Here is a 21,779-nt window from a genome sequence, read left to right on the forward strand (position 1 = left end):
CCTAACGAGTCTTTGGGAAGCTGGGCAAGCTCTAATTAGATGGCCACTTGGAAAGTTGTTATCTCGAACTGGAGGCTGTCCAAATTGCTCTCTTTGTGGAAGAGGATGCTCATCCCTCCCCCCCCCCCCCGCCACCCCAACTCCCCTCCCAGCCCATCCCGCTTGCCCAACCTCAAGGACCACAAATACAGCTAATTATGTCGGCTTGGCTTGGCACTGGCTTTCCAGATAGAATCTTTCATTAGCGTTGACCTTCCGGCTGCCTGGCTGTGGGGACAGAGGGGCCCGAGGTGGGGGCGGGGGACCGTTGCCCTGGCGACACAGGCACGTGTGAGAGCGGGAGGAGAGGCGTGATGACAGCTCCAGGACATCGCCTCTGCTCCCACAGGGTGACAGAGCCCCAGAGAGGATGCCGGCAGCAGGGTGACGGCCCAGGGAGGCTGGGGCGTTGCCTGGAGCGTGTGTGTGTGTGTGTGTGTGTGTGTGCACGTGTGTGAGTGTGTGTGTGTGCACGTGTGTGAGTGTGTGTGTGTGCACGTGTGTGAGTGTGGTGCACCTGCTGGGGCTTGAACCCAGGACTGCACACACTCTCCCTTAGTTTTTTAGCTCAAGGCTGGTGCTCTACCGCTTGAGCTACAGCTCCACTTTTGGCCTTTTTTTTTTTTTCCTGGTAAAGAATCTCATGGACTTTTCTAACTGGGCTGACTTTGAACGGAGAGCCTCAGATCTCAGCCTCCTGAGTAGGGTGACAGGTGTGAGCCACTGGTGCCTGGCTCTCCTGGAGCACAGATGGTCTCCATGGGTGACAGACACTGTATTTTCTTTATTATTTCTGCACACACACACACGCACACACACACACACACACGCGCGCATGCACGTACCTGCACACCCATCCACATACATGCAGGCGTGTACCTGCACACCCATACACATACATGCATGCATGTACCTGCACACCCATCCACATACATGCATGCATGTACCTGCACACGCATCCACACACATGCATGCATGTACCTGCACACGCATCCACATACATGCATGCATGTACCTGCACACACATCCACATACATGCAGGAAACTCATCCTGTCCCGTCAGCTAGAGCCTCTTAGGCAGTGAACAGAGAGGTCAACATGCACCATTTGTGCACCAATGGCTGAGACCATGACTAGGGAATGGCAGTTGGTTTAAGAGAACAGATGGTTCCTAAGTCTATCAACCCCAGGCTCAAGCTGAGCTCAGAGCCCAGGAGTCAAAGCTAAATAGGATTAGAACTAGAAATCCTGGCTAGGTGCTGGTGCCATATGCCTGTAATCCTAGTCTCTCAGGAGGCTGAGATCTAAGGATTGCAGTTCAAAGCCAGCCTGGGTAAAAGGGTCTATGAGACTTGAATCACCAGTTAACCAGCAAAAAGCCAGAAGTGGAGGTGTGGCTCAAAAGGTAGAGCTCTAGCCCTGAATTGAAAAAAATCAAACAAGAGCACAAGGGACTGAGTTCGAGTACCAGCAGAGGCACAAAAAAGAAAGAAACAAACAAAAGAACAATGAATCTGAAAATCAGAGAGCCCACCTCTTCCTCTTTGCTTAATTCTCTACAAAACTGCTAGAGCATGTGTCCTTTGGAGAAAGAAAAGCATTCCTCAACACACACACACGGAAATGAGAATCTGTTATTACTCTCCCCAGGTCTAGATACCCCCAGGCCCACAGTGTGACCCAGGCTGGGCAGCAATGTCTTACATGCAAAGTGGCCTCTTTCAGTTTTACTATGATGTGTGTGTGTGTGTGTGTGTGTGTGCGCGCGTGCGCACGCACATGTGTGTGTGTGTCAGATGGCCTGGGCACTATCCTTTAGCTTTTTCACTTAAGTCTGGTGCTCCACCACTTGAACCACAACTATACTCTTAGCTTTTTGATGATTAAGTGGAGAGAAGAGTCTCACCAACTTTCTTACCCAGGCTGCTTCGAACCTTGATCTTTAGATCTCAGCCTCCTGAGTAGCTAGGATGACAGGTGTGAGCACCGCACACGGCTATTACATATTTATTTTTGGGGATGTTGCTGATGGAAACCCAGGGCCTGGTGCAGCCCCCCACGTCTGCCCCTGCCAAGTGGCCTTGCTCTGATGTTCAGAGAGGGAAAGGTCATTTTTCCACTCTTCCATCTTCACTTTTGTGACCCAGGCCCCAAGGAGAGGCAGATTACAAATGCTCTGTTTTCTCCCCCTGCTTTGGCCAGGAATGTGGAAATCAAAACATGCAGAACATGGCAATGAGATGGAGAGAAGAAACATGTTGATGGGGACTTCCCTAGCACGGACAAAATGTGGGACTCAGTCATAATGCTTACAGGATGCTCAGGCCAAAGGACTGATCGGTTCCAACGGGGGAAGGGGGGCAGGGGAAGAGGGCAGGGGGAGGGGGATAGGGGGAAAGGGGAAGAGGGGAGGGGAGATTTCTTTTTCCAATTTATCCCCAGAGCACTTTGGCCAGCTGGCCGGCTCCGTAGCTGTCTCTTTGTTGGTCAGTCACCCACAGGAGCTGGAGTGGTCCAGCCTCATCCAGCCGTGGCCATAGTCCCTTCTTATAGAGACGTGTTCTCTGTCCCCAGCTCACATGCAGCCCGGTGGCTGGTGCATCCTGTCCCTGTCCAGCCCTGCGGCGGGGTGTCTGGGAACCATCATTCTATCTCTGTGGCTCTTCCCAGGCCCCAAGTCAGTGTCTAAAGTTCCTTTGGAAGGAAGCTCAGCTCTGGATTCCAGGTTTCCTCTTGCTCCTCAGCACCGCCAGTACTTTGACTACGTTTCCCAGCTGGGTTGGAGGGCAAAGGGCAAAGCAGCCAGGCTCAACTCAAGGCAGTGGCCAGGGACAGAGGCCACTAGGTGGGGTCAGCTGATCTGAGCCCTGGCTGTTCCTGAACCCTGGCCTTCCTCCTCCCTCTCTTCCCTCCTCCCTTCCCCTTCTCCCATGATCTCTCCTCTCTCCCACCCCTACCCCCTGAATGCAATTATTTTGTATTTGTTCAACCTTCTGTTTTTATTTTCAAAGTCAAGATGAATTCTGGGGGCAAGCAGAGGAGGCTCTCGGTGGGAGTCTTGCATTTGGAAATCTGTCCAACAAACCCTGTGGAGAATAGAACCCAAGTCCTTGCAGCCAGCGTGGTGTCTGGGATATGCTCCCTGGATGAAATCATTGATTACAATTTCAGAACTTGTCTGTGTTTTGCTACGGAGCCACAAGGGAGACACAGGCACCAGAGGCTGCCACCCCTCCAAGCACAGAGACAAAAACTCTCGGAAGAGAACACAATTAATCAGATGACACCACGGAAAAGCGGCCAGGGAATCTGCAAATAGAGCAGTGGAAACTGTTCCCCCCTGCCAAAAAAAATGAGAGAGAGAGGAGGAAAAAAAATCACGGAAAAAAGAAACAACATTAGTGACTGTGGGATAAATGACCTAACTATATGGGTAATTGGAGACTGAAATATTTTTTTTAATTTGACGAGAACCATAAAGCCACAGATCCGAGCCGCTCAAACAGCATGCCAAGAGTGGGCATGAAGCAAACCATCCAAAGTAACACAGCCCCTGCCCTCCAGTCATGAAGAGAAACCCCTCTACAGCTAGGGAGATAGGCAGGACACATGAGCATGCAGGAAGAAAGACAGGAAGGAAAGAAGATTCACACCAGGGCCCAAGGTCAAGCAGGCCTCACCTCGAAAGGACTGAACATTTACATCTGTCAACTCCTAACTCCCTGCCACTGGAAATGGTCTTCAAACATTAAGGCCAAAAATGAAGATCTTTCTCAGACAAACAGAACCTGACAGAATTAATTACCCATAAATGTGAACTACGAGACACAGAAAAGCCAGTTCTTCAGACAGAAGGGAGGTGACAGCAGATAGAAATCTGGATTTATGCCAAAGAATTAAAAAGTGCCCCAGACAAGTGCCAGTGCTCACGCCTGTAATCCTTGCTGCTCAGGAGGCTGAGACCTGAGGATCCTGGTTTGAAGCTAGCTCAGGTGGATAGATCCGAGAGACTCTTATCTTCAATTAACCAGCAAAAAGCCAGAAGAAAAGGTGTGGTTCAAAGGGTAAGAGTACCAGCCTTGAGGGATAGGGCTTAGGCACTAAGTATAGGCACACACACAACAAAAGGTAAACAAAAATAATCACAAGATTTGAATAAAACAACAAGTTGTAGTGCTTTGAATCTAAATGAGAAAATGAGGGCTAGAGATATGGTTCAGGCGGTAGAGCACCTGCCTCCCAAGCAGAGAGTCCTGAGTTTGAACCTCAGTACCACCAAAGTCAATGAATGAATGAATGAGTGAATGAATATGTAAATGAGTAAAAAGAATACAGTGAGGTCCTCGAAGCTCTGAGGCTGGTACCAAGGGTGATACATCTGGTTAGGGAACCTTTGCTGTCTCTTTTTCCTTTTTTTTGATCAGTTATGGGGCTTGAACTTGGGGCCTGGTCACTGTCCCTGAGGTTTTCTGCTCAAGGCCAATGCTCTACTTCTTTGAGCCACAGCTCCACTTCTCCAATGTTGGTAGTTGATTAGATGTAACAGCCTCATAGATTACCCTGCCTGGGCTGGCTTTGAACTGTGATCCTCAGATCTCAGCCTCCTGAGTAGCTAGGATTACAGGCGTGAGCCACCAGTGCCCGGCTTACTGTCTTCCTTTAATAAAAAAAGTTTTTATTTTGTGGTGGTTCCAGATTTGAACTCATTCAGGACCCCATGCTTGATAGGCAGGCGCTCAACCACTTGAGCCAGGCCCCCAGCCTTCTGCTTTCCCTTTAGAACCGAGTCCTGAGTTCTATGTTGAGAGAAGTTGGGTCACATGAATGGGCTGTGTGTGTGTGTGGGGGGGTCCTGTCTGCAGCCCTGGCTCAGGTCCCAGTCTCCAGCCACAACCCCTCATGCCCCCTGTCACCTGCCTGCTGAGAAGTCTTGAAGATGGCCTGCTCCAGCCCGCAGGCCACCCGCAGATGCTGAGAAGAGCAAAACAACCCCTGTTCTCATTTCTCTCGATCAATACGAGGATGTCTGGTCCTCTTCCCCGACAGGAAGTCTGCAAAAAGCACAGTTACTATCAGGGCCAGACTCCTGGTGGGCAGAGATCAGTTTCTGCTGTGGGTCCAGGATGGATTCTTGGATTCTGGCCATCTTACCACATCCGGGGAACAGATACTGACTGGACACTTACTGACACTTGTCTGCCAGGCTTAGATGCAAAACATGAAAATATGTATGCATCATGAAAGCTTCTCCTTTGCGGTGCATAATTCATGGGTTTTGGTACACTCCCAGAATTGGGCAAACTATCGCCATGATTTAATTCCAGAATATTTCCAGTACCCGCCAAAAGAAACTCCATACCCATTTTGGAGTCATTACTTGTTCCCCCGACACCCCCAGCCCCTGGCAACGGTGCATGTAGTCTACGCATTCACCGATTCTGGACGTGGCAAATAAACCGAATCAGACACCACGTGGTCTCGGGTGTCTGGCCGCTTCTGTTTGGAATTATGCGCTCCAGGTTGAGACATGTTATGGCCAATGTAGGCATTTCATTTCTTTTTATGGCTAGACTGAATTTTGTTGATGTGTCTTTCAGCTGGTGGACAGCTGGGTTTTCCACTTTGGGCAATTATAAACAACACGACCACGGCGATTTTGCACAAGTCTTTTGTGTAAATGCATTTTCAGATCTCCTAATTGTCTGCCATGAGTATACACCTATATCTCCACATGGCTGGGTCATAGGGTAGCTTTATGTTTAATGTGTGTGTGTGTGTGTGTGTGTGTGTGTTTGTGTGTGTGTGTGTGTGTGAGAGAGAGAGAGAGAGCACGCCAGTCCTGAGGCTTTGAACTCAGGACCTGGGTGCTATCCTGTAGCTTTTTTACTTCAGGTTGGGGCTCTACCACTTGAACCACACCTTCACTTCAGCCTTTTGGTAGTTAATTGGAGATGAATCTCATTCACTTTCCTGCCCAGGCTGGCTTCAAATGGTGATCCTCAGATCTCAGCTTCCTGTGTACCTAGGATTATAGGTGTGAGCCACCGATGCCTGGCTAGGTTTGACCTTATTGAGCAACTTCCAAACAGTTTTCCACAATGGTGACTAGATTTTAAATTCCCACTAGAGCCTCAATTTTGCCATCTTCTTTGCCAGTGCTAGTTTGTTTCCATTTCCTAATGATAGCTTTGCTGTGAGTCTGAAGCCGCTTCTCAGGGATTCTGTTTGTGTTCCTGGTCACTAAGGACGTCAAACATGTTTTCAGGTACTCGCAGCTGTTTGTCTACCTCCTGTGGAGAAATTGCTTGTCTGACCATTTGCCCATATTTCACTTGGGTTGCTTTTATTGTTGCTATCATTATCATTATTATTATTATTTTGTAGTGTTGAGTTATAAGGGTTCTTGATATATTCCAGACACAAGCCTCTTATCAGTAAATGACTTGTAAATGTTTTCACCCTTTCTGTGGATTATCTTTTCACTCTCCTGACAGTATCAGAAGCCGGTCGAGGCTCTCCAGAGAAGCACAAGGAATAGAAATAATTGTCTAAAAGGAAACTGGCTTCTGGAGACAGGAGATTGACAAGTCTGAAACTCGCAGAGAGACCAGAGGCTGGAAACCCAGACAGAATTGACCATGTGGTCTTCAGACATCTTTCTTTTCTTTTCTTGCTCTTTCTTTCTTTCTCTTCTCTTCCTCCCCCCCTCCCCACTACGTCCTTTCTCCCCCAGCTCACTTCACAGCCCCTCCATGTTTCCTCGGCACTCTTCTCCTGTGAATTGTTTGCCTTTTAAATCCTGTCCCCAGACTCAAAATCTATCCTATGACCCTTTTCTATTGCTTCCCATCCCTTCTTACCACCCTAAATCATCCTCTTTTCTTATCTCTAACTCTGTGTGTGTTGGGGGGGTGGGATGGAGGGAACTGGGCTTGAACTCAGGACCCGGGCTCTGTCCTTGAGTTTTTGTGCTCAAGGCTAGTGCTCTATCACTTGATCCATAGCTCCATTTCTGGCTTTTGGGTGGTTATTTGGAGATAAGTGGTATCATGGAATTTTCTTAGCTAAGGCTGGTTTTGAACCACGATCCTCAGATCTCAGCTTCCTGAGTGGCTAGGATTACAGGCGTGAGTCACCAGTGCCTGGCTTATCTCTGTCTTCTACAGGGCATGAAGGGCATGAAGCCCTACCTTGAGCAGAGAGAGAAGGGCATCTGGGTCTCCAGGGGTCTGTTCCCCCATACCCCAGCGAGGAGCTCCACTGGAGGGACCTCTGGGCTGAATCTTCTCAGCTTAGAGAAATTCTAGGCCTCACCTGCTGGCTTCCAGTTGGAGTTGAAGAACAGAATGAGACCCCCCCCCCCTTAAAATGGGCCGCTGGGGTGTGGGCCTTGCTTTGAACTAAAGTTCAAATTTCAGAACCAAATGCAGGCAGACATTTCTCCGACCTTCCATTATCTCCTCCTTCATCCCGCCCCCCCCCCCAAAAAAAAGAAGTAGGGCACAAATTTCCCTTCACAGAGGGGTTCCCCCCTCCCCCAGGGACAGAAGAGTGACTCTGGGCCTGGGCACTGTCCCTCAGCTCTTCAGCTCAAGGCTAGTGCTCTACCACTTGAGCCACAGCGCCACTTTGGTTTTCTGGTGATTTACTGGAGATGAGTTTCACAGACTTTCCTGTCCAGGCTGGCTTTGAACCATGGTCCTCAGATCTCAGCCTCCTGAGTAGCTAGGATTATAGGTGTGAGCCACCGGTGCCCGGCTAGACTCTTATTTATCATCAAGGATGGAGGTTTGACAGCAAGCTAAATCTGCATAACTCACCTGACTAAAACAAAGCCCCAAACCTTTGTGTATTCCTTCCTCCCCTCTGAACACCTTGAAGATGGACTCTTTCCTTTCTTAGTAAAGTGCATAAACTCTCAAGTTTAACTCTATTTATTTATTTATTTTGCATTTCATTTCTTTTCTGGGAACCCCTGGCTCCATTCGTCTTGATCTTCTTTCGTGAGTTTAATTTGCAGTTCCCCCGCACCCGCAGCTCTGAACCTAAGAGGATAGAAGAAAAGTCCCCAATGGAATACAGGCGAGCAAATAGATTTATCTAATTTGTAAAAGCTTGAAACCACAAAGCTTATTCGCCCAGCTCATATGATAGCAGAACATGTCTGAAACTTAGAGAAATTTGACCCCATTGCCCAGCTAGTTAGTAGTGAAAGAGAGAATCAGTTAAGACCCAGGGCCCTGGGCAGCTCCATGGCCAAGCTGGCAGGACATTGTGCCTCTTATCCCCAGTCCCTCTTTGGTTCAATAACCATCCCCTGACTCCACGGAAAGGGCTTGCAAAAGGGACCTGATTAGGAATTAGCAACCAATCAGATTGTCATGGGACCTGATCAATAACAAATAAAATATCGCCTTCCAAAATGCTTCATTATAAACATGGGCAACCAATCAGAGCACAGTTCAGGGTATCAGAACCCTTAGACTCACTTGGGAGCCTGTGGCTCATGCCTGGAATCCTAGCTACTTAGGAGGCTGGGATCTGGGGACTGCGGTTCGAAGCCAGCCTGGGCAGGAAAAATAAAATCCATGAGACTCTTATTTCCAACTACCTCCTGAAAAGTGTCAGACATGGAGCTTTAGCCTTGCGAAAAAGCAGCTCAGGGACAAGCACCCAGGCCCAACCTCTCTCTCTCACACACACACACACACACACACACACACACGAACCACTCAGACACTGAGCCACTGGGACAGACACACAGCGAGAGACTCAAAGAAGAGAGGATGGATGCCTGGAAAAGCAGAAGTAGCCATTCAAGCTGTATTCAAGCTACAGTCAAACTAGATTCATCTCTTTTGAATAAAGTTCTTCACAATCACCCCTCCACTGTCCTGGACTTCATTCTTTGAACTTGTGATTTAAGAACCTAAGGAGACACCGTGAAGGGCCAACAATTCTGGCAGTGGAGCTACAAATAACACTGGTGGGCGTTGTCTGCCGCTGAGCTGTGACGCGAAGCAGATGTTTTCTGCTACGGGGCTGCAATCCCAGTGGTCTCTGCTGGCTGCTGAGCTGAAACTTAGGTATAAGTAGTAGACCCCAGACCTGAGGTGTTTGCTGCTTTCAATGCCTGATGGTCCCTATGGGTGGTTGAATTCAGTGCGTCTCTGGGGAGCCACTCTGGAACACGCTCACTCACTCAGCCCTTACAACGACCCCCCCTCCCCCGTCCCTTCCTTTTAGAGATGCCAGGACACAGGCACAGAGTGAGTTACCCGCAGAAGACTTAGGAATCCGAGTGCGGGGGATGGCGTTCTTCCCTGCACGGTGCCCTCGCTCCTCCGGAGAGCCTGTGGCTACATAAGCCAACCGCTGGCAAAGGGTGCCAAGCTCTGCGCCCGCCCAGCGGCTCCCCAGCAGAAAACCAGGCTCCGAGGCTCATCCATTGTGGTGCAAATGGTCCTAATTGCTGGAAAGCAGCGAGCTGTTTTAAGTAGGCTAAGCATTCTCTCCTGAAATCCTGTTTTGTGTTATCCATTTCAGAGCTGTGCGCGGTGTGCAAGCAGGCGGGGCTGGGGGAGGATGGCAGCTTCTTGCTCTTTTGAGTTGGGACCTGGGCAGGTCAGGGGCCAGGCGCGTGACAGCCTGGCGAGCGGGAGCTTGTTGGGATGGGGTCCACTGAGGCAGGGGTCACCGCGTGACAAAACTCTGGACCAGGTGAGCTGGGAACTGGCGTCTTCTCTACTGCCAGGGAAACCCACCGTTTTTGCCAGCCCGATCCTGCCAACTTCGGCTCCTGCTGGGCCCCCTTTAGCAAACAGATAAGACTCGGTTTTAATTAGCGCACTAATTGGCTCCATCAGATGGAAGCAGAAAAGAGCGTGTGCCTGGTTTATTTCCTTAAGTGGGTTACGAGACACCCCCACGGCTCTGATCCTCTGTTCCGTGGGCCTAACTTTACTTAACTGCTGAAGCAGCAAGGATCCAGCTCAGCACACGTTTTCTGTGCACCGTCCACTCGAGGAGCGGAAGCCCCACCCACACCTGGTAGAGGTCAAAAGTGAGGGCTGGTAAATCCTCCAGGGCAGGGCAATGGAAATCAATTCAACATCACCAAAGAGAAAGGGAATTGTGTCGGAGGTATAGGGTTGAGGATGCTGGGCGGACGCGGAGGGCAGCCGAGCTGCCTGAATCATCTGATGGGCACATCATCTCTATGATGAGGACCCAGCCCTAGCTTCCCCTGCATCATCCAGGCCATAGCAACACACCTGGATGTCCACCGTATCTTCCCCATGAGTGTCTGGTCACCTCACCAGTGCATTCTCTCCACAGCACTCCTTCTCTGGATCTCACTGTCACTGGTGTCCCCAAGCCTGGTCACATAGTAATGGAGTCAGTGCTCCTTAAACATAGCCCTTGTCCCAGGCTCGAACACCAGAGAAGAGATGATGACTACGTGTGTGTGTGTGTGTGTGTGTGTGTGTGTGTGTGTACTGGGGCTTGAACTCAGAACCTGGGCATCACCGCTTAGCTTTCTCTCTCAAGGCTAGTGGTCTTCCAAGTGAGACACAGCTCTGCTTTTTCTGACTTCTGAGCAGCTGAAATCCCAGGCCTGAGCCACCAGCGTTCAGCTCCCAGAGTTCTAAGACTTTGTCACTACTGTAGGAAACCCCTCAATTTAGAACACGCTGCTTGTGTGTTGTATTGCTTTACTGATCCCAAGCGATGGAAAGTGAAGCATTTGTGGGAAGGAGGAGGGAAGGGAGAGGCCTGGAAGAGGAGGGGGGTGGAGGGTGGGCCCAGAGAGGGCTGGGAGAGGAGGGAGGGCTGTCAGCTTTCCCCCTGGCTGCCTACCCGGCCCCTGGGGATGAGGAGGGAAAGGGCAGCTGTGTAAAGAAAGCAGTTGTGCCCTGGAGCATTCCATAGCTGGGTTCTGTGGCTTGTGGAATCTTCCAGAGTGACTGAAAACGACGCAGCGTTTGTGCTACAGGCACACTTCCTATTATCTGTGCCGACAAAGTCTCTTGCTTAGAAAGAGCGATTTCCAGAGGGAAATAGAACTTTTCCTCCTGGGGCTGTGGGTGCCGAGGGGAGGAGGCAGGGCTGCGATCAGGAGATGGAGGGCCGGGCAAGGCCGCGGTGAGAGCCAGGTCCCACCAGCTCTTTTCTTACACACGGTTAAAATAGTCTGTTGGAGAGTCTGTGCATTTTACTACTATTTTCTTCTTTTAAAAAAGATTCAGTGATATATTTTAAAAACACAACTCACGGGGGAAGAAACAAGCCAGTTAGAAAGCATACGGTGAGCAAGACCACATTTTTTTTTAATTTTTCATATTATGGATAGTAAGAAACAGGAAATAAAGATGTCAAAACAATAATGAGTTGTTTGGGGTGTAAATGGTCTCTACTGCTTTCTTGGGCTTGCTGTTTATCCAGCTGCATCTGCTGCTATAAATGTTTGTGTATCTTTTTCTAATCGGATCAAATGTAACAGCCACACTGGTGGTGCGAGCCTGTCATCCTAGCTACTCAGGAGGCTGAGATGCGAGGATCGAGGCTCAAAGCCAGCCGATATAGAAAAATCCATGAGACTCTTATTTCCAGTTAACCAACAAGAAGCCTGAAGTAGAGACGTGGCTCAAGTGGTAAAGTACTAGACTTGAGCAGGGGGAGGTGGTGGGGGACCCAAGTGACATTGTGAGACCCTACATTCAAGACCCACTACAGGCACAAAACCAAAACCCAAAAAGAAAAACCATGATAAGCGTGTGCTCACAGTGAATGTAGCCCAGAATTGTGTGTTGTCACCCGGCCACCATAGCCATTGCCCCGCCCCCCACACACACGGTATTTCTTTTCTATAAACAGGCAATCATTTAGATGAGTGTACCCTGATTTTCCCTCACGTCCTGCCCACCCTACTTGGGGCTGGGCAGAGGAGGTGAGCTTAGCAAACCAAAGAGCCACAGGAAAAAAAAACAAAACTAGAAAGTGGTAACTGGTTTTAGATTTAACCCAGGAAGTTAAATACCTGTGGCCAGGGACCTGTCCATGACCTGCTGACTGAATTTTGTTACAGAAGCATTTCTTCTTCCTCTTCCTCCTCCTCCTCCTCCTCCTCCTCCTCCTCCTCCTCCTCCTCCTCCTCCTCCTCCTCCTCCTCTTCCTCCTTCTTCTCCTCCTCCTCTTCCTCCTCCTCCTTCTCCTCTTCCTCCTCCTCCTCCTCCTCTTCTTCTTCTTGGTTTGATAATTTTGTTTTTAAAGAATTCACTCAATGAATTGTGATTCAAATGGAGGCCAGAGTGAAGGCCTCTCTCCTCTGATCTACAGGTTAAAGACTGTCGAAGGATATGTCCATGAGATTCCAGGCCACAGAGCTCAAGAACAGAATGACCTCCGCTTTCTACTCTGACACTCATTAGAAATCAAGACACAATGTGTGTGTAGTGTGAAGCCTTCTGACGGGCATGTGCGGTCTTATTGCTTGTCCTGTGTGCAAGCTGCTGTACTTTTTGGAGGATAGGGCTGTGTACATAGGGCTGGCAGGGAGGTGGCTGGGGCTGCCACAGCCTGAGCTGTCCCTGAGGTGCTAGGGAAGACAGGAGGGACGGGTGAAGAGGAGTTGGCACCTCTCATCTGGTCTTGCTGAGACACAGGAGCAGGAGGGGTGCCACCAACAGGAAGGCCAGAAGGGGCTTTCTGGAGGATATTCTCAATCTCGTTACTGGCATGGACCCCTGGGCTCAGTCCGATGGAGGAAATGGAGGGCCATGTGACCCACCCTGGGTGTAGAGAGCCAGGGACTTCATGGGTGTGGAGAGCCAGGGACTTCCCCTGTATCATTGCTTACATCTCCTCCAGGGGGCGCTAAGGTTTGGCCAGCACACTGACAGAGCCTAGAGATGTTGTCAGCATTGGGTCTGGGAAGCCAATGCCCCTTTGTCCCACCCCTAGTTGTATGTCTGGGAGATGGGGAGAGACTGTGAGTCCATGTGTGCGCACGTGCACACCAGATGCAAAGGAATAGGACCTGTCACTTGTGGGCATTGCAAAGGGCCTGCAGACCTGTGGGTATGGGGGGGTAATGGACCCTCCCCCATGGGCAGCTCAAGGGGCACCTGTTGGGGGGTCAGCATGAGAAGAGAGGGGCGGAGCTTCAAGGGGGTGGAAGGGGACGCTGGCAGTCCCAAGACTTTTCTCTGAGCCTTTCTCATTTCCTCTGAAGGCCTGGAAGGACTTCAGCTGAGGGAGCAGAGGGCCAGGACTGGCATGCCCGCCCCTCCCGAGCCCCCCTTCCCCGTGGGGGCCCCCCAAATACCTTCTCTGGGTCATCCCCAAGTTTAGGACATGATTCCAGCTCCCAGCTGGACTTGGTGATGACCTTGAACAAGGTGGTCAGACAGACCTCATCTTCCTGTCCTCTGGGAACAAGGGTTGATCATCACACACCACCGCAGGGTGGCTGTGAGAATCTTTGCCACAGGTGTCGTTTAGGAGGTGTGCAACAAATGGGACATGGTGGGTGCCTATGGCTCATGCCTGTCATCCTAGCTACTCAGGAAGCACCCGCCCAGGCAGGAAAGTTGGTGAGACTCTTATGTCCAATTAACCAGCAAAAAGCTGGAAGCAGAGCTGTGGCTCAAGTGATAGGGTGCTAGCCTTGAGTGTACAAGGCCCTGGGCATTCAAATCCCAGTACCGCATACACACCCCTCCAACCCCACCCCCACATGATATAATTACTAGTAATTAATCAAATATACAGGTGTTGGGTTTTAGGTTTTTGTTGTCTTGTTGAAGGTCATGGGGCTTGAACTCAGGGCCTGTGTGCTGTCCTTGAGCTTTTCTGCTCAAAGTGAGTGTCCATGTCAGGGCAGTGGTACACAGAGTTCCTGCTGAGAACATTTGTTGGCATAAAATCCACGTCTCCCTCTCCTCCTTAGACACAAAATACAAATGAGACTCCACGGCGGTTTCATTTTTGTTTTATTTTGACCCACATCTCACTTTTCAAAGAACCTGAGGCTGGGAGCTCTTTGAGAGGATGTTCCTGCGGGTGGAACCTTTATTCAGAGCTTCCTAGTTCTCTGAAAACTCCTCTCCTCTTCCCCCTGCTTCGTTCATCTCTCTTCTGTCTCCACAGCCTCATGCCTGCCTAGGGGATATTTCTGGCTGGGGTTACAGCTTCAGGGCACCCGGAGGGGGCCCACAAGGTCCTACTAGGTAAGGCCGACAAAAGCTGGAAGAGCTGGGTCTCTCTCTCTCTCCCTCCCTCCCTTCCCTCCCCCCTGCAGCTAGCTGAGATGCAGCCTGCATTACACCCTTTACCCTGCATTACACCCCTTTTTAGAAGTGGGAGAGGTAGGTCCAAGGAAATGGACTGCCTTTGGATGTTGACTTTCCGAGCTTTCGACTTCCACTTGGGGCTGGGAGATAGAGGTGTTGTCAAGTGAAGCGATCTCTGTAGGTGAACCCAGTGTCTGGTATAAAAGCAAGGACCCAGTGCATGCTTGACCCTGGTTCCACCTGGATGGAGACCCCACAGGGACAGACACCTGGGTCCCCCCCCCCCCCCCGCCCGGAGCCCAGCTGGACTTTCTCATTTCCAAGGGAGGCTGGGAGTCCTGCCGAGAGAGCAAAGGGTCCAGGCCCAGGCCCAGGGCTCTGTGCTTTGTATCCACTGTGCAATGTGTGTCCAGGAGAAGCTCTAGGCTGGGCTCTTGTAAATATTGATGGAAGCCCCGGAGAGCAACAAGAAAACAAAGGACCTTTTCTTTATGAAGAGAAGAAAGAAACCAACAAGGAAAACAAAAGAAAAGAAAAGAAAACAAAACAAAAATCCCACCCTCTCCGCAGGAGGGAGGGGATGTTTAAATAAACCGTGAGACGTTCACTCCACGAACAGCCAGCGAGTCCTGAAATGATGTTTACGGAGGGTTTGTAATAACACAGGAAGATGCTTATTCTAAAATGCTACGTGAGGAAAAGAGGCAGCTGGGTTCTGTACACTCAGCATAATCACATCCCGGCAAAAGAAAAAAATGAAAAAAAATATCAAGCCAAACAAAAACCACACAGAGAAGAAAAAGCCCGGCGAGATGTGTACCACAGCAGGGGAGTTCGGGTGGCAAAATTGAGATTTTTTTATATATATATGTATATATATATAATATACTTCTCTCTATTTTCCAATTCTTTTTTTTTCTATGATGGCTATTTCTGGCTTAAACTGGAAAGCAACCCAAACTTTTTTCTTTTCCCCACCCTGTCCGCCTAAAGAAGAAAGAACTTATTGGAAAAGCAAGATGAATGACCATGGAAAGTCGAGTGACACAAAGGCCACATCGAGGCTGACGGCACCGTGTCCACAGGCCCAAGGCCATTCAACATGGCCCAGTGGAGGTCCTAGGCTCTGACCCCAGCAGGAGACCCCTGCAGGCCGGTGCCCAGCTGCACCCTAGGGCATGGGGTCTGTGACACCCTAGTAATTAACATTGCCCCTGCCTTGAGACTGCCAACTCTGCCTCTCTCTCGGGGAGAGAAGGTTTTGTCTGTGTTCCAAGAAAACTATTTTTATAAAGGCGGGCAGGATGGAATTCTTTCCCTATACCAATACCAGCAGAGTGCAGCCCAGGACTATCATCTGGACCAAGATGGCGCAGCCTGGAAGCCACCCCCATGGTAAAACATACACAGAGCCACACCTTGTCCTAGCATTCACCTGCCCTCATTACCTTAGTTCCCATGCAGCCTGGCTGGCTGGCTGCCTTCCTTCCTTCCTTTCCTTTCTTTCATTGTTTCTTTTCTTCCCTCCCTCCCTCCTTCCTTCCTTCCCTCCCTCCTTCCCTCTCTTCTTTCCTCCTTTCCTTCTTTCTTTTTTTAGTGTGCTAGTACTTAGGCTTGAACTCAGGGCCTGGGCACCGTCCCTTAGGTTTTCCACTCAAGCCTGGCAGTCTTTTTCTTGGTTGATTGGAATAAGAGTCCCATGCCTTCTGTGTAGCTAGGATTACGGATGTGAGCCATGGGAGTTCCACTTTCATTCCCTTCATTCTGTGCTTGCTGCATGATATTGTCAGCTCATTCCCACTTGCGCCTGAGCTCCCTGAGGGCTGAGATCTGCTGCTTTGAGCTGTGTGCAGCCCAAGCTGTCTGCAGAGCTTTACCTGGCTTGGTGGTGGACTTCCTCATTGGAAGCCTATCCTTGGGCCTGGGCCAGGCGCCCCCCACCCCCAGCTCCCAGATAGAGTCACCTCCCACACCTCTCTCCCAGCCTGGCTCCACAATACCTAGAGCTCCTGTGAGTGTTGACCCTGAAGCATCCTCCCCTCTCCCCAGGGCTCCTTGGGCCGTCCGGCCTTCGTACTGACCATGGCCTTAGCTGTGGAGGTTGGTTCCCCTCCAAGGGGCCAGCTGTGGTCCCGGCTGGCTTTCCTTCCCAATTTCTCCTTCCTTCCTTTCTTTCTTTCTTTCTTTCTTTCTTTCTTTCTTTCTTTCTTTCTTTCTTTCTTTCTTTCTTTCTTTCTTTCCTTCCTTCCTTCCTTCCTTCCTTCTTTCTTCCTTCCTTCCTTCCTTTCTTTTTTTTTTTTTTTTTTTTTTGCCTGTCATGGTACCTGAACTCTGGGCCTGGGCGCTGTCCCTCAGCTCTTCAGCTCAAGGCTAGCACTCTACCACTTGAGCCACAGCACCACTTCCGGCTTTTTCTGCTTATGTGGTGCTGAAGAATCAAACCGAGGGCCTCACGCATGCAAAGCAAGCACTCTACCACTGAGCCACCTTCCCAATTTCTGATTTAGGAATAAAGTCAGCCTCCTTCTCTTCCCAGGCTCTCAGCCAGGAACAACGGCTCCCTCTCCTCTCCAGAACCACCTCCGTCTCATTCTTTGTTCTAATCCCCCATCTTCCAAAATGCCCCCCCCTGCCCCGGCCATCTCAGCCCCCAGCACCTGCGCGGACACAAGCTGCCGCTGGGGCCAGCTGGGGCTCGGGAAGGGCTTCACTGGGACGCGGAGGTACCAAGCATTTGCTGTCTTCTGACGTATCGGGCCCTGTCCCCTTGTCCCCTGCATTCTACCTGGGACCCCAGAGCTCCTCACTGCTCGGCGGTCGGTCATGGCTTTGTCACAGAAGGAACGAGGACCCCCCCCCGCCCTCATTCCTGAGAGAACAGCCACCTCCTCGGGTTGGGTCGTCCCTGCTTCAGAATTCACCGAACCCCCTGGGAAAGGAGGCGCAGCGTCTGGAGGCGCCGGATGCCGAGCTCTGCTGGCCCTCAGCACCCGTGTGGACCTGCCCTCACTGTCCTCTCTGTGTGGGGAGGTGACTCGGGCGCCACAGGACACAGAGAGGGAAATGATCACACACACACACACACACACACAGACACACACACACAGACACGCACACACACACAGGATCAGCACTACACACACGCGCGCGCACACATGCACAATGCACACACACACAGAATCAGCACTACACACACACGTGCACACACACACGCGCGCACACACACGCACACAGACATGCACACACACACGCACACACATGCACAACGCACACACGCGCACACACACACAGGATCAGCACTACACACACAGGCGCACACACACGTGCATGCACACACACACACAGACATGCACACACACACGCGCACACACATGCACAACGCACGCACACACACAGGATCAACACTACACACACGCACGCGCACATGCACACACGTACACACACAGACACACACGCACACACGCACACCCATACACATGCACACACATGCACATACAGACACGCGCACATGCACGCACGCACATGCACGCACGCACATGCCCACACACGCACACAGGATCAGCACTACACACATGCACACACGCATGCACACACGTATACACAGACACACATGCATGCACACACACACAGGATCAGCACTACACACATGCACACACACTACACGCACGCACACACATGTGCGCACACGCACACACACGCACAGACACACACATGCACACACACACACACACACACACACACACACACACACACAGCACCCCTCATTGGCTGAGAGGCCGCCTGGCTGTCTGGGTTCCCTGGGTCCTGAGATCCAGAACAGCTTTGTGGTCAGGTGGTGGCCTGGGAGGAAGGGGTGCGGGAGTCACATCTGCTCCTCCCTCTCCTGTGGCCTGCCTTATAGACTCAACTGTATTCTCCACGGAGCTCTTATTAAAATGGGTGCCTCTCTTCCTTCTGGTAGAGTTCCAGGAAACCAAACAAGGCAAGGGACTCCGGTAAGTTTACTTTGCAAGCAAATAGCCCTTGTGGGCTCTCCCCGAGCCATCTACTTCTGTGACCCCTGTCTCCTTCTGCCCGAACCCCCTAGGGCTCCTTGTTCCTCCCCAGTCATGCCAGAACTACCTCCCTCCATACACACACACACACACACACACACACACACACACACACACACACACACACACAGAGTACCAGGGCCTGGGTCCCTGAGCTTTCGTGCTCACCGTTAGCACTCTACCACTTGAGCCACAGCTCCACTTCTGGCTTTTTGGTGAACCCACTGGAGGTAAGAGTCTCACGGACTTTCCTGCCCAGGCTGGCTTCAAACAGTGACCCTCAGCTCTCAGCCTGCTGGGTCTTGGGGATCACAGGCGTGAGCCACCAGTGCTATGCCTTCACTTTTCACAACTGAGATTTTTTTTTTCTCTCATTGAAGATCCAGCAGCCAGTCACAGAGGTGGAATGAAAATTCCTCTCTCTGTGGACAGATTCCTAGTCCCTCATTACCCAGGAATGAAATGACCGGGGAGTGACGGGAAGGTGACGGGGGAGGTGGGGGGTTGCTCTGACTCCCCTTCTTTTCATGAGAAGCCCAGCCAAGGAGCAGCTAGACCGTGGTCTGAGGCACGTGGCGGACGGGCAGGGTGAGGACGGTGGGCAGGAGGATGCCCTGCGGGTCTGGGAAGGTCTTCAGCTCCCTGGGCACAAACCTGGGTGCGATGTGGTCAGCCAGGAAGCAGAGGGTCCCCTGGCGGCCCACGCAGTAGATGCGTTCATCCACCACGGCGCACTGGAAGGCGGCCGGGTAGGGAGTCCGGTACGTGGCACACTCGTACCAGAGCCGGGTGCTGGCGCTGCACCGGTACACGCTGATGCCCAGGCTGCGGTTGAAGTCGAAGCGGTAGAGGAAGCCGTCGACGGCCGCCATCTCGGCGGTGCGGTCCTTGCTGCCCCCCGCGGGGCCGGCCCACCAGCGCTGATCCTGGGCGGAGAAGCGGAGCAACAGGTACCGCAGGCTGCCCCCCGTGAGGAAGATCTCGTCCCCGCACGCCGTGCCCGTGTGCGCCAGGGCGAAGGTGTCGTTGGGGAGCGGCGGGGCGAAGGTCCAGCGGTCCAGGCGAGGGTCATAGCGCTCCACCGTGTTCAGACACTCGCCCCCGATGGCATACAGGTACCCGCCCATGGCCACCAGCCTGCAGCGTGGCCGAGCCTGGTTCAGAGGGCTCGTCTCGCTCCAGATCCCCGTCAGGGGGTTGTAACAGAAGACACGGTTGGAGGGCTGGTGCCCCGGCCCTCGGCACCCCGACACCACGAACAGGTAATTGAAGAGGCTACAGACGGCGCAGCCCCGGGACATGGCCTCGGGGGGCAGCTGAGCCAGGGGGTGCCAGGCATCCGCCGCGTCGTCATAGGAGAAGAGGCGTCCGCCGCCTTCTTGGGGGCCCACGTCGGCCACCACCAGGCGCTGGCGGCCCTGGAGACGCCGCTGGAGAATGAGCTCCCGCTCTGCCCCGCTCAGCCGCCTGTAGATGTGGGGGTTCCTCAGCACGTGGAGATAGTTGTCACTCATCACCTTGAAGGCCGCCTCCTTCAGGGCCTCCAGCTTCTGCCTCTTGGCCAACTCCAGTACCTCGTAGCAATTACCCAGATCCAGGTGGGTGTGTGGGCCGGAAGCAGGGCCCAGTGGGGCGTGGAAGAAGTTGGTCCCTGCCACGAGCCGCACAGGGGACTCCCCATCCCTCCCTGCGGGGCCGGGCTGAGGACCTGGATCGAGGGGGGTTGCAGCGGGGATCCCAAAGCTGCTGGGCTGCAGCTGGAGTTCTGGGTTGTCTGCGATCTGCAGGAGACTCACCTTCCGGCCGAAGCCTGGAACAGAGGAGGAAGAGGAGGTGGAGGCTCCGGGTATACCCTCACTGTGGGCGGCTCGGGCTTCAGAAGCTGCTTCGGTGCCCAGGGGCCCTGGCACTGGTCCAGGGGATGGAGCCTTGGGCAGAGCCGCCGTGCTGGGGGCCGGCCTGGACGCAGCCTGGGACGTAGACTGGACGTAGTAGTCGTATATCTTGCCTTTCAGCGGGAGACCCTTCCCCTCGGCCTCCTGGATGAGGCTCTCCTGAACCCGGACCCGGGCGGTGGACGAGAAGGTGTAGGAGGTGTCTGTGGCTCCCTCGGGGTGATGGACGGCCAGTGCCATGTCTGAGGCAGCCTGGAGGGCCCCGGGCTCTTCCCTGCTGGCGCCGGTCATGCGGGTGAAGACCCAGGCCTGGTCCATGTCACTGCACTCGGCCGTGGGGGCCATCCAGCGGCCAGGGGGCCCCAGCTCCTCTGCCTCCGGCTGCTCCAGGCATTCACCATCCAGCCGCAGAGCAGGCTCCCCACCCCTGGTCACCGTCTGGTCAGCTGCAGAGTTTGTGGGTTCACTGCCCAAACAGGGGTGGTGGAGAGGGCTGGGCTTCTCTCCAGCAACTGTTCCGGGTTCCTGGACGCAGCAGGAGGGAGGCACCTGCTCCGAACTGGGGTGTTGCCTCTCCTCCTCCTTTTCCTCCTCCTCCCCGGAGCCTCTGCTCTCGGGGTCCCGGGCTCTGGAAGTGGCTTCTGTAGCCAGAACAGGGAGGTGTCCCCGATCGTCCAGGCAGCAGTCCAGGGCAGCTCCTGCCTCTTTGCTGGCCCTCCGGCATCTCAGCCTCCGCCTCGGGGACTCTGGAGAAGACTCCCGGACAGGGGGCTGCCCTGAGCCCTCTGCTTCCTCCTCCTCGGCCTTGAACTTGGCACTCCCACCCCCCTGCGGGGCCGGGGCAGGCCTGGACTTGTACAGCCTGTAGGCCGCGGTCAGCAGGAGCAGCGCAGCGGCGGTCAGCACCACCCTGCTGGCGAGCTGCATGTCCGAATGCCAGCCCTGGGCCTCGGCTCCTGAGGGGAGCATGCTGCTGGGGCTCAGGAATGTCAAGAATCCGATTAATGATTGCCCAATAGGGAGCAGCTCGGAGATCCCGCCAGCTGAGCAAAAGGGAGGCCAGGGCTGGCTTGGGCTGCCCGGCTGAGGAGTGGAGCAAAGGTGACTTTGAGCTGGGGTGAGGGAGGGCAGCTCCTTCGGGCCTTCCTAGGGGGGTGGAAAGTTCTGCCCAGGGGCTGAGCTGGAGCCAGGGGCAGTGCCAGTCCACAGCCCAGGTTGCTAGGGGTGTCGGGGGAGGGGCCTCCAAGGGGGAAGGCAGGATGCTCTCAAGCCACAGTCTGATGCCAGGAAACGTATGTTTCTGTGTGGGAGCTTTGTTTTCTCTTGCAAATCCACCTGCTGGGCTGCCAGGCCAGGCAGGCCTGGGTGCGGTGGATCTTGGGCCCGCTGGAGCCATAGCAGGTGTGGAGGAGGGACAGGTTCCATCTCCACAGAAGGGGTTGAATAGGGACACAGCCAAGGGGAGGTTGGAGCTGGGGCCCGGAGCCCCTGCCCAC

At 52.9% G+C, this 21,779-nt stretch overlaps 1 protein-coding gene across 1 annotated transcript; it reads right to left on the reverse strand.

Moving 5' to 3' along the window:
- Window positions 1-16,492: 16,492 nt before the first annotated feature.
- On the reverse strand, window positions 16,493-21,252 carry Klhdc7a (kelch domain containing 7A). Its single transcript, XM_070037819.1, has one exon. It carries the CDS (start codon window positions 21,250-21,252, stop codon window positions 18,940-18,942), a length of 2,313 nt encoding a protein of 770 aa, XP_069893920.1. The 3' UTR covers window positions 16,493-18,939.
- Window positions 21,253-21,779: the final 527 nt, after the last annotated feature.

The sequence above is a fragment of the Dipodomys merriami genome, unplaced genomic scaffold (assembly GCF_024711535.1).
Source record: "Dipodomys merriami isolate MVZ:Mamm:240054 unplaced genomic scaffold, mDipMer1.0.p SCAF_28, whole genome shotgun sequence".
Taxonomy (NCBI): domain Eukaryota; kingdom Metazoa; phylum Chordata; class Mammalia; order Rodentia; family Heteromyidae; genus Dipodomys; species Dipodomys merriami.